Source organism: Equus quagga, chromosome 7 (genome assembly GCF_021613505.1).
Source record: "Equus quagga isolate Etosha38 chromosome 7, UCLA_HA_Equagga_1.0, whole genome shotgun sequence".
Lineage (NCBI taxonomy): Eukaryota > Metazoa > Chordata > Mammalia > Perissodactyla > Equidae > Equus > Equus quagga.
In genome coordinates, this window is record NC_060273.1 from 55,121,486 (window position 1) to 55,137,754 (window position 16,269).

Here is a 16,269-nt window from a genome sequence, read left to right on the forward strand (position 1 = left end):
CATTCAGAAGACCATGACCTCTCCCCCACCTTCTCACAGCCTGGGTCGGGAGCAGGCTGCCCCGACTTACCTATGAAATACGCCAACAGAATAGCCAAGAGGAGGGCGGCGGCAATGGCAGACAGGGCGGCGCATTTCCAGCTGCAGTATTTGGAGGGCTTCTTCAGCTTGAAGGCCTTCCTGGAGAAGGTATTCCGGGGGAGCAGGCGGGGCGGTGGTGTGTAAACGGTTCCTGAGGTCAAAGGGTATCCCGGAGAAGAGCTGCTGAACAGGGGTGTGCTTCCCGAGGAGGTCTTAAAGAGAAAGTGCCTGCCAGGAAAAGGGAAACAGTCAGGATCAACATGGGCGGCCAATGAGGAATGCACAGCTGCTTTAGATGGTTTTCTTTCATTCTGCTTGATATAGTCCTAGTTAACTGCCCTGCCTCGTCATGGACAAAGGGGTGAACAGTACATTTGATGAGGACATAAATTAATTGCATAAACTTGCATCATTTTATGCTTTCACATATACTTCTAGATTTTATCTTCCATGACGATGCTGCACAGTATTCAAAGCAAATACGGAAACTGAGTTACTGTTTGTCAATGGGAGATGGTGTCTGCTGCTGCTGCTGCTGCTGCTGCCAGACAATATCATGTATTAGAACCGACTATTTAAAGGCACTTGAAATATACCATCACAGCTACTTACAAACTAAATATTATATCCCCATTTAATACATGAGAAATCAGTCTTGGTGAAGTCAAACAACTGTGAGAGGCTTTAAATCTTAGCTCTGTCTTCCGCTAAAGTCTGTGCTCTTAAGTGTTAGCCTAAACTGTCTCTCTTGAGCCTTGTTCCTGGGCTGTGCTCCCCTCTCCATCCTGCTTCCTGTTCTGAGACCACCTCTCTAGGTAATGTGATCATAGTTCTTTCTTTGGAAACGTCTTTGCTTGCCAATTGAACAAGGTGCCCTTGGTCACTGCAGCTATGATGTGACAACAGGGCAACGGAGTCTACTATTGACACCTAACACAACCCTTCCTCAGGGATCAGGAGACTGTCACACCAAGGACACTTCAGGGACCATCAGTTCTATGACAATAGATTTTCTCTCTCTCTCTTTTTTTTTTTAAAGATTTTATTTTTTTCCTTTTTCTCCCCAAAGCACCCCAGTACACAGATGTATATTCTTCGCTGTGGGTCCCTCCAGCTGTGGCATGTGGGACGCTGCCTCAGCGTGGCCCGGTGAGCAGTGCCATGTCTGCACCCAGGACTCGAACCAACGAAACACTGGGCGGCCTGCAGCGGAGCGCGTGAACCCAACCACTCGGCCACGGGGCCAGCCCCCCTCTCTCTCTTTTTTTGAGGAAGATTAGCCCTGGGCTAACATCTGCCACCAATCCTCCTCTTTTTTTTCTTGCTGAGGAAGACTGGCCCTGAGCTAACATCCATGCCCATCTTCCTCTACTTTATATGTGGGACGTCTGCCACAGCATGGCTTGACAAGCAGTGCATAGGTCCACACTTGGGATCCGAACCGGTGAACCTCGGGCCACCGAAGCAGAATGTGTGAACCTAACCTCTGTGCCACCAGGCCAGCCCAATTTTCTCTCTCATATGTGTGCTGTTTATAAGACTTCAAGTGTGACTTGCCATACTTTGTTTAGAATGATGTCTTGAGCCAGCCCCGGTGGTTTAGTGGTTAAGATTCTGCTCTCTCACCACCATGGCCTGGGTTTGTTTCCTGGTCGTGGAACCACACCACCCAGCTGTCAGTTGTCATACTGTGACAGCGGCTCATATAGAGAACTAAAACTAACAACTAGGATACACAACCATGTACTGAAGCTTTAAAAAAAGAAAAAAAAGGAAAATGATGTCTTGTCCTCCAAGAAATATACAGTGGACTTCAAAGCATGGGTTAAGAAGAATCTGGAGTCTGAGCAGCTGGAGGCTGGCGACTGTGTCTTATTTTATACCTTGTTCATCTTTATGTTCCCAGCACCTATCTCAAATTCAGCATGCAGGGGAGACTTGAATGACTGAGTGGAGTTCCTTCATTGTTCTGTGATTTTACTCAGCTTCAATTCGAAGATTCCAAAATATTACACAGGTGTTTCTTCTCTCTTCAAGTCTTCAGTAGGTGCAACTATATTTTGGGACCACATACTATGTGGCCGTTAGAATGTTAAACGTTTTACTTGCCACTAAAGCTCACATCAACTCTATGAAGTGGGCACTATTATTATCACAGTTTTGCACGTGACAAAGCTGAAGCTCAGAGTTAGCAAGTTGGGTTGCTGGGATCAGACTTCAGTCTGCCTGCCTCCAGAAGCTCTAACTGGACCTACTATACCGCGCTGCCCCTGCATGTGAGGTTAGTGGGCTTTCCCAGTGGGATTCCGAGGCAAGGTCACTGTCATTACAAATATTTGTGTCTTGGCTGCTTCCAGATAAAACCTTGAAAGCATTAATCCTTGACAAGGATCAAATGATCTTGATATGACTGATAATCATGTCAGAAAATGAGTATCTGATTAGTGAATTATTTAACCTAGCTAACATTAAAATCAACAACTGATATTTAAACTTTATTTGTAGGATAAATATGTTCAATGATCTGAATAAAGCCAGGAGGTTTGATTCCATAAATAAGGCTTTATATTGCTTGTCCAACAGCTTTCTTTTAATGCTCCAGACTAAAAGAGTCTTGGAAGAGGAGGCAGTAGGCAGAGTGTTTAGAGCAGGCTTTTGAAGCAAGATACACCTGGTTGGAGTCCTGGCAGTGCCATTCCTGGACAAGTACGCTCATGTAAGTTACCTAATGCTGCTCTTGAGGGCCTCCATGTCCTCATCTGTAAAATGGGTAATAATAGCACAGGTGCCTCGCATCACAGCACAGGCTGCGGTGAGGATCACGTAAGATCATGCAGAAAAGGCACTTAACCAAGGGTGTGTCTCACATAAGCGCTCTCAATACATTATGAGTAACTTTTATTATCAATTCTTCAGAGCAACAGAAGGAGCCTGAAACATGAGTTTTAATTTAAAGCTTGACAAATGTTGAACAAACACCTGAAGAGTTCTCCAAATCACTAAATAATAGTCCACGGCCTTATAATTAAGCTCGAACATATGCACACCAGAAAGCCAGGCTGATGGAAAAACTCTGGGATTTGATTTAGAACGACTTCAATTTTATTTCTTGAACACTTTTCTAGGAGTGGGTAGTGAAAGTAGAAAATCAAAGGAAAGACACTGTAAGTCATTGTTAATGAGTAATTTAATGAGTATTTAAAAATATATGAACACTCGTTCTCACTCCCACAGAGATCTCACCCATTCCCATGGCTTCAGCCATCACGGATACGACTGAGGAGCTCCATTCCAGCCCAGCTGCTTCCCTAAGGTCCAGACCCACATTCCAGTTGAGTATTGGGCATCTCTTCCTCTACATTTCATCTCTCTATCAAGCAAGTTACAATCCAGCACAGGCTCTTTTCCTACCCCTCCCCAAACACACTCCTCCTGAACTCCTGTTATTCCCAGTTGCCCAATAAACTACAGTCATTTTCACTTCCTCCCTTTCCCTGACCTCCTCCCACACAATGGGTTAAAGAATCCCATGAGTTTTATTTCTGAAAACCTCTCCTACCAACCCTCCTCTCCAGCCCCCCCACCACTTTTCTTCTCAAACCACACATGCCATCATGCCCTGGCTTAGAAATCCCTGAGGATGCTCCAGTGCCCCAAAGCAGAAACCTAAATCTCCATCTCTAAAAAGGGACCTGTCTCTTTACGACCACTACCCAACTTTTTACTCCTCATCTCCGATCTTGTGCTCCAGCTCCCACTAAAATCTACACCAAAAGATGCATCTTTCCTTCCCAGCCCGTTTGTGCTGCTGTGCCCTTGGACATGATGTGCAGTGCTCTCTGAAATAGCTTTTCCTGAGCTCCCCCACCCACCCCACCCCCACCCCAGCCAACTCCTACTCACCTTTCAACCGCCTACCTGAGAAACTATTCTAATGTGCCCTCACCCCCATCACTTCGTGTAGTCAAGAATTTATTTATACTCTTGGCATAATATAGATATTAACATACTAGTCATCTTAATAATTAATGTACCTACTGCAGATCAAATTGTGAAGTCCTTGACACTTGATACTGGTAGATACCACTCTTGGTATCTCTAGAGCCTAAACATCGGTGTTGAACATCAGTCATAGCTGTGGATAGAATTAGTAAATTAGAAACAAGAATGTTTTAGCAACCTGAGAGAAATCACAAGATGAAGATGTAGTTTGAATTGGCTTCAACGTTATTTTTTAATGCACTCATTTATAAGAATAGAAGGATATAGTTATTATTTCTTGTGTATGGAATTGCTTCATGAGATCCTAAAATTGTCCTCTTGACAATCCAATCTCTTTTCCACAGTTCCTTCTAAAAAGGAAGTCAGATTATGTCATATGTCATATGTCACGTGGGGTGACATAGGACCAAATAAACAAACAACCTCCCCCCAAACAAACAAATAAATAAAGGCTTTCAATAACACAGAATAAATTCAGAAGTCCTTCCCGTGGTCTATAATGCATTCCATGATCTGCCCTCGGCCACCTCTCCAACTGCATCTTCTACCACTTTATCCTCCCATCAGTTACATTGTCCTTTTGCTGTTCCTCATCACATCACATCCTACACATTCCTGTGTCAGGGCCTTTGCACTTGCTGTTCCCTCTGCCTGGAAATATCTGCATAGCTTGTTTTGTGACATCATTTATCACTCTGCTCCAGCATCACTTCCTCAGAAAGGTCTTCCCTGGCCCCCTCGCTTTTTTTCTCTGCCATTCTCCATCCTGTTATAATGCTTTATTTTTCTTCATTATATATAAATTTATGTATTGTGTATTGTCATCAATAGAATTGAATTTCTATGAAGTTTAAAATAATCAGCCCCCAAATAATCAGTATTTTGTCTGACTTGTTCAATGCTATATCCTAAAATCTAGAATAGAGCCTGGCACACAGTGGACGCTCAACAAATCTTTGTTAAATGAATGACCTACAACCTTTCCAAGGCCAAAATAATGAATGCTAAAAGGACAATACTGTGAACACTTTTAATTTTTAAATTGAAATTTCTTCTGCCACGTTGACTTCTGCTTTCCAGAGTTACAAGTTTGCATATGTACACACAGGCCAGTGTCTATATTTCGACGTACAAGGCCAGATCCCTCCACGGAAAAAAACAACCCATATAGCTTTTATCACTGCATTAACTTTTGCAGCATCGATCTCTCAGACCACTCATTGATATTGTGGCATCTGATGATCATTGCTAAATGAAACTCACTTAGTTATCACGTCCCTCCTTTCTAGTTTCTGGTACTTAAAATTATTAAACCAAGGTACCAAAGATACGTAGACTCCTGTTTCTCACACAATACAGTTACACTCTGGTGCTACAAATCTTTAGAAGATTAAATTCAGCCTACAAACACAAAAAGAAGGATTCTAAAGAAGTGATCTTCAGACTGTGTCCCATAAAACTGCTTTAGGATCACTTGAGTGTTCTGCTAGAAAAGTCCAAATTCCTGAGCTCCATCCAAACCCAGGCCTCGGGTTTGGGAGTGGAGCTGTTAACAAGCTCCCTAGGTGGTTCTAACGTATGTTACAGTTTAAGAAACTCTACCCTAACCATTTTTGCAACTTCAAATGTGTCTAACTTAAGGAGACCATGCTAGATGGTCAGTAGATATATTTTTTAAAATGTAAGGTTCGAATACTGATGTCTTTAGGGGTGAGGCATCATGAAATCTACACTTAACTTTCAAATGATTCAGCAAAAAGATCTCTCTCTCTGCAGGTAGATAAGGCAAATGTGGTGAAATGATAGCAATTGTTGAAACTAGGTGGTTATTCTTACGTCATACTATTCTTCCAGCTTTTCTGTATGTCTGAAAATTTTCATAATAACAAAACGAAAAAACGCAAGCTCTGATTCACCCGAAGATTGCAGTCACATGTGGCAGGAAAAAAGATAAAGAAAATGAAGCGAGACCACAAAGCAATGGTCTGGCCAGCTGGTCACTGGGAGGACCAAGAAGGCTTAGGGGACTTCTCCTGATTTTTCCCTGAACTGGCTATCAAGACAGCTTTTCCCCCTCGGGGGCCTGCTCAGTATGCGCCGCCGAATCATTTATGATGCCCCAACTGAACTTCTTCCCAGCGGTCGGCCGTGGAAGTAGCTCAGCGCAGGACTCCAGGCGTCAGCAAAAATGTGGAGTTTCCAAACGCACTTGACATTTTTCAAGCACAACTCAATTGCTCTCAAAATTGGCCACTTGTGCCTCGGAAAGGAAAGGCAAATGAGGGGCCCCAAGTGCTGTCCTTGGAGTTTGCTAACACTCGGAGGGATAGAGAAAGCCAGTCCTTGATGTCTTACAAAAACATCAAAGAAGAGCTTGAACACTTCTTTCCCTTCCCAGCCGTGTGGGTTATGGGAGCTTCGGTGCCCACACCCGGCATCCCGCCTGGCACAGGTCAGGGGCTCAGCATGGCTGTCGAACTGAGTGTCAGGGTAAGAGAGGAGGGGATCCTCTATGTCCTCATCTCTGTACCCGAGGCCCCAGTGACTTCTTAAGAATACAGTGATCACCACTTCACCCTAAACTATTAATCTTTTTGGTAAATGTCACCACTTTTTCCTCATGTGGAAACAAAACGGTTTAATAAAAAATGAGAGAGAGAAAGAGAGAGAGCATACCTAACAGCCATTCTCCCATGCGCTTTACATGACAGCAAAGACATTCATTTGAGGCAGAATCTTGGCAAACCGGGCTTTTGCTTCAAATTGGCTTAGAAAATTAAGGGCATACATTTTCTGTGATTAAACAACCATGGCAGATTTTAAAAAGAAGTCGAACAAACAAGAAACTCATGCATAGCATCCATGCAAGAAGGACCCCATCCATTCAAAAGGCTGTGAATTTCATTTTATTCTTATGATACAGAAGGAGCTTGACGAATCTCGAGTAGACGCTTTGAGAAGCAGTGGCTGGCTGAACTACTGGAGCCCCCTTCCAAGGAAAGAGGAAAAGATTTCTCTTCCTTTTTTTCTGAGTCAATCACAAGGAAATTCACTCATTAACCTCAAAACCTACCAAAGAAAGAAAGAAACAAATACATAAAAATCCCTTAACACCAAGTACCATTTTCAGTTTGCAACCAGTGGGATCCTAAGAGGCGGTCTCCCTATTTTCTGTTGGGTTGGCTTTCTGCCCAGGGGGAAATCCCAGCAGGGCTTCAAAACAGAAATGTACTATACAAATAATTGTACTTCCTCCACTCCAAAGGTCAAAGTTTTGTTTTTTCCTCTCTCTTCCTCTCACTTAATCTGTCTCCCACTATCTCATCACAGGGTACCATTCAGCTAACAGGACAACTAATGACTAACAGTACAGGCGTGTTCTCTTCTGCTCACGAAGTCAGCCGCAGCAAACGTTCTCTTGAAACCGAGAGGGAGCCTTGAATGGTCTCAACATAGCGCCGTGTGCAAAAAAGCAGTGCTGGTTATCAGGGAAACCAGGTGTTCACTGTTGTTCTACTGAGAAAATTGACCTCCCCAGTAAATAAACTCACAGGCATTCAGGGTAGTGGATGAAAATATTGATACACAGCCCATTAATCCCTAAAAGATTTTTAATATCATACATGCAGTTGCTGAAATTTGATAAAAAGCCAGAGAAAGGAGAGAGGCAGAAATCCACCAGGAGTGGTGGCGTGGTGATCAGTGAGGGAGAGCAGGTGGGCACTAGAAAACGCGAGATTTCATCACATCTTACTGGTCCTGGCCATGTCCTTTGAAGCATCAGCTTTATTGTCTCTAAAGGAGTAAGTTTAATAAAGAGGCAGCCCATAAAGGGTAGTGTAGCATGTAAAGTTACTGTAATTAGGTTTTCAGGAGTTATAATAAAACATGTAGCTGGAGAGAGGTTAAATCACCACCACACTTTCTGGCATCATTATTACACTCTCCAACACGGAAAGGAATGGTGGTGGTGGGGGGGAACTCGATGAGTGGGTTCCTGAGAGACCGAGAGACATGGGGCATGGAGAGAAAGAGAGGCGAGAAAAACAGAAAGAGAAGCATACAGGATGAGATGGAGAAAGCCTGAGCGAGAACAAGAAAGATGACATTGGACACTGTACTGCTCAGCCACTTCTTGAACAGCAAGCGAAGTAATCTCTCAAGTGTTCTGCCTTTATTTCCCTGTTTGCAAATGGAAAATGTATACATCATAAAAAAAAATCAAGTACATAAATTTAAAAGAGTAGAAAGCAAAAGTCTCCTATACTCTTGAGAGGTAGACTGGTAAACATTTGAAGCTTAGAGTCAGACTTTTTCCCTACATCTAAACATTCCTTTATTATTATTACTATCATTAATTTAATTATTTTTGAGACCAACAGGATCATACCAAGGAGGCACTATGAAGCAGATTCTGGACTTGGATGACCAAGGTTTGGATGCTGGCACCTATACTTATCACTGTGTGACAGTGGACAGGTTACTCAACCTCTCTAGGTCCCAGTGGCCTCAACTGTAAAGTGAGAGAATGCTAGTACCTACTTTATGGTCTTGTTGGGGGGATGGGGTGAGTTTCTTCACGTGAAATGTGTAACACTGAGCTTGATGTCCAGTGAATGGTCAATAAATGTCAACTAATTGCTTGAAGGCAGGAATCATGTCTATCTCGCTCTTTACCGGATCTCCATGCCCTAGCCCAGTGCCCAGCTCATTTAAAATATTTGTTGAATGAGTCGTTCTAATTAGCACAGTGACTAGAGCTTTGCAGGTACCCTCACCCCTCAAAAATAATTAGGAAAGAAAGGGATTGAGGATATTACTAATGTACTTGTTCTCTTCTTCCAGTTGGGAATTTATGCTTGGGTTGAGAAGCGAACTGTTGCTTTTAAAATAAAACTTTAAAAATGTTGTTTAAAATTGCTACTTTCCAAGTTTGAAAAAGAAGGCAATAACCCAATTAGGATAATTAAAAGCGCATTTCATATCATGATTCCCTAAGCTTAGACTCAAACCAATTTTGATAAAATGAAAAGTAGGCTTTCAAGGTTTCTGATCCCTGAACCTTTTAGATCATAGGGGACCGTCACTGCATTTGCATATGCCATGAACAACAGGAAAATCCTCTATTTTGCCCTCTTCAAAATTTGCAGTCATACCAAAAATACTCACAGCTGGAATAATTAGCAACTCAATTTATTGCCTTCCGTTTTCTAAATAGAAGCTTCGACTTGATATTTAAATAATGTCACACTGTGATATAACATAGCACTTTTCATGGTAAAACTCCTCCCCACCCCCCATGAAATGATATACTGCTTCATGTGACAGGCAAGGTCTCTGGAGGTCACTAAAGAAACCTGGTGTTTTGTGAGCAAATCCATTTCAGAGTCTTTGGGATGAGATAAGGAGTCTTTGTTTTCCCCCTGGAGTTGTTAACTTGTTGACTTTTTTCAAGTTAATTGGTAAGAGTCTTGATATAGCAGAGGAAGAAAACAAAGATTTCTGACTTTGACTTCAAACTTGACCTTGAATTCACCATCCACTATAATATGGGAGTATAGAGACAGCCATTTCAAATAGACTTGCATTTGTGCTCACTGGCAGCCAGAGGTAGATGAAGAAAGAATACACACCATCAGATACAATCAAAGAGCAGAATGATTTCTCCCATTGCATTTATTGCCTGTACCATTCAGAGAGTCGAAGAATTTTTGAGCTGAAAGGAACCTTAGGGTATATCCCTTTATCATATTCTGCTTCATGCTATTACATTTGTCCTGTGTGTCTGCCTTGTCTCTCCAGTCAAATTACAAGCTTCTCAAAGGCAGGACCTATATCTTTTGTTTCCTAGTATTTTTCTCTGTTCATAGTAGGTGCTCAAATGTCTGCTGAAGGGACACAGACAATATGGCAGAGTGGAAAATGTACACGCTTTCGAGTGAGGCACATCGGGACTCAAATCTCAACTCCACCGGAAGTGCACGATTTTGGGAAAGCCAATTAATCTCCTTATGCCTCTTCTTAAAAATGGGTAAATAATATCTATGTTACAGAACTGTTGAAAAGGCTGAAAGGCTGAAAGGCTGAACCCAATTTGTAAGCACAGAAGCTGGCCCACAGAAGGTGTTTAACACATATATCTACTGTATTCCCCCTCGTCCTTGGAAAGAATACAATATCTAAAATACGAAGTCACGAGTCACCCAATATTTATTGAGCACGTGGATACAATGGTGAATAAGTCCTTATCCTCATGAGGAATTTCGAATTGGCGAGATAGACTGAATAAACAAAACTCAAGTCCAGGTAAACTAACAAATATATGAAATAATTAGAAATTGTGAGAAGTGCTATGAAGGAAACAAGGAACTTAGAGAGAATGTGGGACTACCTTAGTGTGGTCACTCCTCTCTGAGGACATGATCAAAAAGGGGAGGGCTGATGATAAGAAGCAGCTAATCATGTAAGGAGTGGTGAAAATAGCATCCCAGGCAGAGGAAACAGCATGTACGAAGGCCCCAAGATGGGAAAGCTCTAATTTTTGAGGATGTGAGAGAACACTGTGGCTGGAGCACAGTGACCCAGGGGGTGAGTGGTAGGAAGAAGAGGTGTGCATGATGGAAGACTACATTGTGAATGGTTTTCAAGGCATGGAATGTGGATTTTAGTCCAGATACAAAGGGCTTTAAACTGTGTCTTCTCTTTGAACAGAGAAAGCAGATTTAGGAGCATTCAATCTAAAAGACGACTATAGTAGAATAGACTCACGGAGAATTTAGTCCAGTCCTCTCTGATGAAAAGGCTTGGCTGTTTTCTTCGCCCTCTGCCTTGAGGGTTTTGGTTTCTGTCTAGAATGTTCTAGCCACCCCTCAATATTGCACCTATTACTCTATCTATATTTGCATATCATTAAACATCTCAAGTTTAGCATGACCAGAACACAACTCGATTTTCACTCCAAAATATCCTTCTCCTTCAGGTTTCACCCATATTAGTTAAAGAAGTCATCACTATCTGTTGCGCAGGTGCTGCCCTCAGGGAGCAGACTCTGAGGAAGAAAAACCTGCATGCAGGAAGTATGTTAGGAAGTGCTTTGTGAACGCCACCCGTGAGGGAGTGAAGGACGCAGGCTGAGCAGGAAGAGAAACTGAAATGTGACGCTGTTGCAGAGGGCCCTTGATTAGGCTCATGGGGAGCTCTGGAGCTGGGATGGCTCTGCAGAGTTGCTCCAATTTGAGCTGAGAGGGTTGCGCCTTAATATCCTCATGAACTAGTCATTGGATGTGGGCTGTCCCCAGCTGAAGTCCAGTCTCAGAGAGGGACATGGCTGAGATCTGTTGGCTGCCAACACTCTCAGCAAATAAGAGGGAATGTGTGCTCCAGTCCTGGAGGGTGGCATCTGGCTGCGCGCCATGCCACTTACCTCACTAGGTTTCACTATGGTCCCTGTCCTTCCCTCACATCTGATCAATCATCAATTTTCTCTCTGCCTCCAAAGCATATCTGTCCTCTTATCACCTTTTACACCTTGTGCCTGGCCTACTGCATTGGCAGCCTCTAAACAGGCCTCTCTGTTTCCACTTTGGACCTTTATAGCCATTTTCTACACAGGAGCTAGTTATTGTCTATAAACACAAACCAAATCATATTACTCTCCTGCTTAAAATCTTCCAGTTCCTTTATACTTAGAAGTAATCCAGCTCCTCATCGTGGCCTACAAGGCACCTTGTTATGGTCTCTCTCATCTCTTCCTTGCCTCCACTCACTCTGCTCTCGAGGCTTCCACCATACTTCTTGCTGTTCCTCAAGGAAGCCAACCTTCTCCCCGTCTCAGGGTATTCACATTGTTTCCCTCAGTCTGGAAAGTTCTTAACTCAGATCTTTGCTTGTTTCCTCCTTCTCAGGCCTTTCAAGTTCTCCCCTTAAAGCTCACTTCCTCAGAAAGTCTTCCTTGATCAGCCCTTCCCACCCCACTATTTCATTACCCTATCTTGCCCAAGGTTGCAGCTCGGGGACCGCCCACCTCCAACGACTGGTTGTTGGGGAAGGTGGGGTGATGGTGGTGGTACAAAGACCCCCCCACCCCGATCCTTTCAACACTAATCCCTTTGAGTAGCGATCTCATTCATTTCCTTTCTCATTATCTGCTTCCCCAATGGCACATACTTTCCTCGAGGGCCCAGATCTAGTCTTCCTCATCATTGTATCCCCAGACCCTGGAAGAGTGCCTGGCACATATTTGGTGCTCGATCAGTTTTTAGCAAATGAATGAAAAGCATGAACTAATCTAGATCTTGAAAAGTTTGTTTCAACTGCCTGTAGGAAGTGATGAATCTAAAAATTTCTTCCTCTGCTCTCAGATGCAACACTTCTATTTATTTGTCCTGTAGCGTCCTCATCCAGGGTTGCCCTGTCACTCTGCTTTTCAAGATTTTGGTAAACAAGACCATGTTCTTACTATGCCTATGCACGGTGATTTTAAATACTTCGAGAAACCTTCATCTTTCTATTCAGAGGAGGCTTTTAGCATGCTTTGTGAGAGCCTTCCCATTTTCTTGTTCTTTTAAGTTGGAATTCTCCTCAACTCTCCTGTCATTCTTGAGGTACATTAGCCATAATCACATTGATTATTTACGCTGAGACCTCATAATAGTTTTGGAAATAGTGGGATAATGCATTTTTGATTAATCTCTAAGATTCTACTCAGTAATGCTGTCTGTTTTGCAGTGCCACCCCCTCCCCCCACCTTTCCACAGCAAACTGGCGGATACACAGTCGGGCATCGTTTACACTAATCTCGGGGCCGCTTCCTGGTTTGTAACCAAGAGCTCAGAGATACTCTTCCTGTAAGTCTAGAAGAAGTTTTGGCAAATGTGCTAGCTCCTTATCTGTCACTTCCCTGCCCACCTACAGAGGGGTTTATCTTCACAGCTTTGGTATCTCTGCAAACTTGAAGATTTCATGGTGCACTTTCTCTTCCAAATCACTTTTAAAAGAATGGTTTTCGTCTCTGAAAAATCTTAGGTTTACCCTCCTTCACCCAAAGAAGAATCCATTTATCTTTCTCCTTTTCTCCCCCACCTCTGTAACAAAAGAGTCCTGCCTGATACACTTTCTTTATTTCCTTATCTTTAGTGCTTCAGTGACTTCAGGAAAGCCTGCAGAGTTGCATTTGCCATGAGGATGAACCGGGATGATGTTAACCATCTTCCAGATGTTGACATATTACACACTCGGATCCATTTACCAGTATTAGTCAAATCACATGTCCTGGTATTTTGTGTAGTGCCTTCAAAGTTTACCATTCAAAGCATGCTTCAGGAACAGACATTTTTTTCCCTAGCATTTTCCTTGGAAAAGGCTAGAACAAGAGTAGGATTTTCCAGCCTAACTATCTTGTCTCTCTGTTGAGTAGACTTTTCATACTGAGGGGTACACACTGATCCTCTAGCTATTCTCTTTTAATTAATTAGTTAATTAATTAAAATTTTTTCTGTTGAGGTGAAATTCACATAAGATAAAATTAACCCTTTCAAAGTGTACAATTCGGTGGCATTTAGTGCATTCACAATGTTGCACAACCGCCACCTCTATTTTGTTCCAAAACATTTTAATCACCCTAAAAGAAAACCCTGTACCCATTAAGCAGTGACTCCCGTTCCTCTGTTGTCCTCCTCCCAGTTCCTGGTAACCACTAATCTGATTTCCGTCTCTATGGATTTCCCTATTCCGGGTATTTCATATATACAGAGTCATATAACATGGGACCTTTTATGGTTGGCTTCTTTCGCTTCACATATTTTCCAGTTTATCTCTGTCACAGCATTTATTATTACTTCATTCTTGTTTATGGCTGAATACTATCCCGTTGTATATTTTTGTACCACATTTTGTTTATCCATTCATCTCCTGGTGGCCATGTGGATGTTTCCAGCCTTTGGCTACTCTGGGTTTTTGTGTACAAGTATTTGAGGCCCTGTTTTTAACTCTTTTGGAGATACACCTGGGAGAGGAATTGCTGGGTCAGATGGTAATTCTACGTTAAACCTTTTGAGGAACCTTTAGCTGTTTTATAAATGTAGAAAATGATGATCAACATTGAACTAGCAGGGTCACATTCTGGTTGGCCTTAAATATTTTGCCAGTCCCCTTGCATCCTACCCATGTCATGAGCTTGTTTTTGAAAACTTTTAATGAATTGCAAGAACAAGAAACATCAGCAAAGAGCCAGGTAGCAGTAACCACAAAAAGAGTAAGAACACTTCATGTCTTACAAAATGTTTTAACACACCCAAATCAACAGGCTCTCATTTCAGCAAAGAGGTTTTAGTTAGCGTCTACTAGGGATTCTATTCTAAGAAAGCTATCTATCCGTGACATTTTTATAAAAAAGTTTTATTGTTAGTACATATTCTGAGCACTGTATTATAAATACTCTTACTCACCAGGCCGAGATGTTGAAGAATCTGATTAACAAGTCTGGGTGAGGATGAATTTCAAAAGTGTAGGCCGAAAGAGAAATTATGTTTTATCTTAGAAAGCAAAATCATGAAGTCCTTTTCCAGCAAGGTTTTGAAGAAATTCTGAGCTTCCTACTTCTGTCATGAGATCAGAGAGGGTCTGAAATTTAAGGTCTCAAAGTATATTCTTTGGGTCACCAAGTGTATTTGTGTATTACTGTCTTTAGGGATAGAAAGTGTTCCATGATATTTGGGGAATACTGGAGTTGACAAAATTAAGGAAATTACTGTGTATCTTCACAAGACTTTAATATCTTAAATATCCTAGTACTCCCTATACAGTATTTATCATCCTGTGTACTTATTTGACCACGTAAATTTTAACCAACCCACGTTCCCAGTCTTAAAACTGGGGTTCCATGGGGTACATCTTTGAGAAATGAAGTTCGAATTCATTTCCCTCTATTTCTGAACGAGTGCACTAATCCCCAGAAAGAAATGAAAAACGAACAAACCAAAAAAACCCTCAAGCGGCTACTTCCCACATTTTTGTATGTTCTCAAGACATAGTCACTGGGTAAAGGGAGGGATGGAGGGAAGAAGGAGAAAAAGAAGAAGGAAGGCAAATTTATGCTATAAAAATTAAAAGGGACGAATTTTATGGGATTTCTTCAAGGCCTAGAAAGGAAAACAAAACTGATTTATCTGAATTCTTGCATACCTAACAACAATTCTAAGTCCTCAAAACTATCAGAGATTCAGGGACCGGCAGAGGAGAGAGGGGAAAAAAAAAGAACAAAAAAAAAGAAAAAGAAAGAAAACCCCTACTCATTTTTGTGTATTACAGATTTGTATCTTCCACATCAACAGTGAGTAGAGATTTCTGACATTTAAGTTTGGGGCTCCGTTCCTTTTTTTAACCCTCAAATAAAAGATGGTTATCTTTAATACAATGTATTTTCCCATTTGAATTTACAGCAGACCCTTTGAGGTATAAGCAAATATGAGAAGACTTAGTGTATTTATCTACATTTCTTTACATATATAATATCCATAGGTACAATATTTTCTTCTTATTTAGCACTCTTCATGAAATGATATAAAAGCTCTTCAGGGAGATTAATTAAGCTTTACAGCAACCCCTGTGACATGTCTGCCTGCCTACATATATCTGTTGGACACTCAGAGATTAATGTTTTGCAGAAGTGTGCCATTTAAGTGTGTTTGTAGGCCAGCCACATACCCACTGACAATGCACAGAACAGATCCATACATTTCAGTCATCAAAAAATGCCATTAAAAAAGGCAGCCATCATTTAGCATCAACACGTAAAGATTGCCACAGCACTTAATATACTCTCAAGCAAATCGTGCAGCTTCCTTGTCACAAAACTAGTCCCAGGGAAGCAGGCTCGGAAACCTTGGCTTCCTTGAAAGGCTCCTGGTTTCTTAAATGCTGGCTTTCCTAGGGCCCCAGGCAAGGCTTTTTAAAAATGCAAGTGTCAAGGAAAACTGTCATGCATGTTTGCCTTAAGTACCCGAAAAGCTTGTCACTGCCATCTTGGAAGTCTTGACGAAGATGCAGTTGGACATGCCGAGGTATGGTAAATTGAAAGCTGCCTGACAGGGAGGTGGCATGTTAGACTAAAAGGCAGGTGTCTGCCTTCAGGCATTTTCTTTGCAAGTGGCAGAATTAAACAAAACCTAAAGGAGAGTCTGGTGGGGG

General features: G+C 42.1%; 1 protein-coding gene across 7 annotated transcripts in view; it reads right to left on the reverse strand.

Moving 5' to 3' along the window:
• Window positions 1-16,269, reverse strand: part of TENM2 (teneurin transmembrane protein 2) — a 1,159,540-nt gene that overhangs the window by 247,634 nt on the left and 895,637 nt on the right. For all 7 annotated transcript variants that reach the window (XM_046666360.1, XM_046666359.1, XM_046666362.1 and 4 more), the window contains one exon: window positions 71-309. In XM_046666360.1, coding sequence (XP_046522316.1) covers window positions 71-309 — 239 coding nt within the window. The remainder of the gene's footprint in view (window positions 1-70; window positions 310-16,269) is intronic.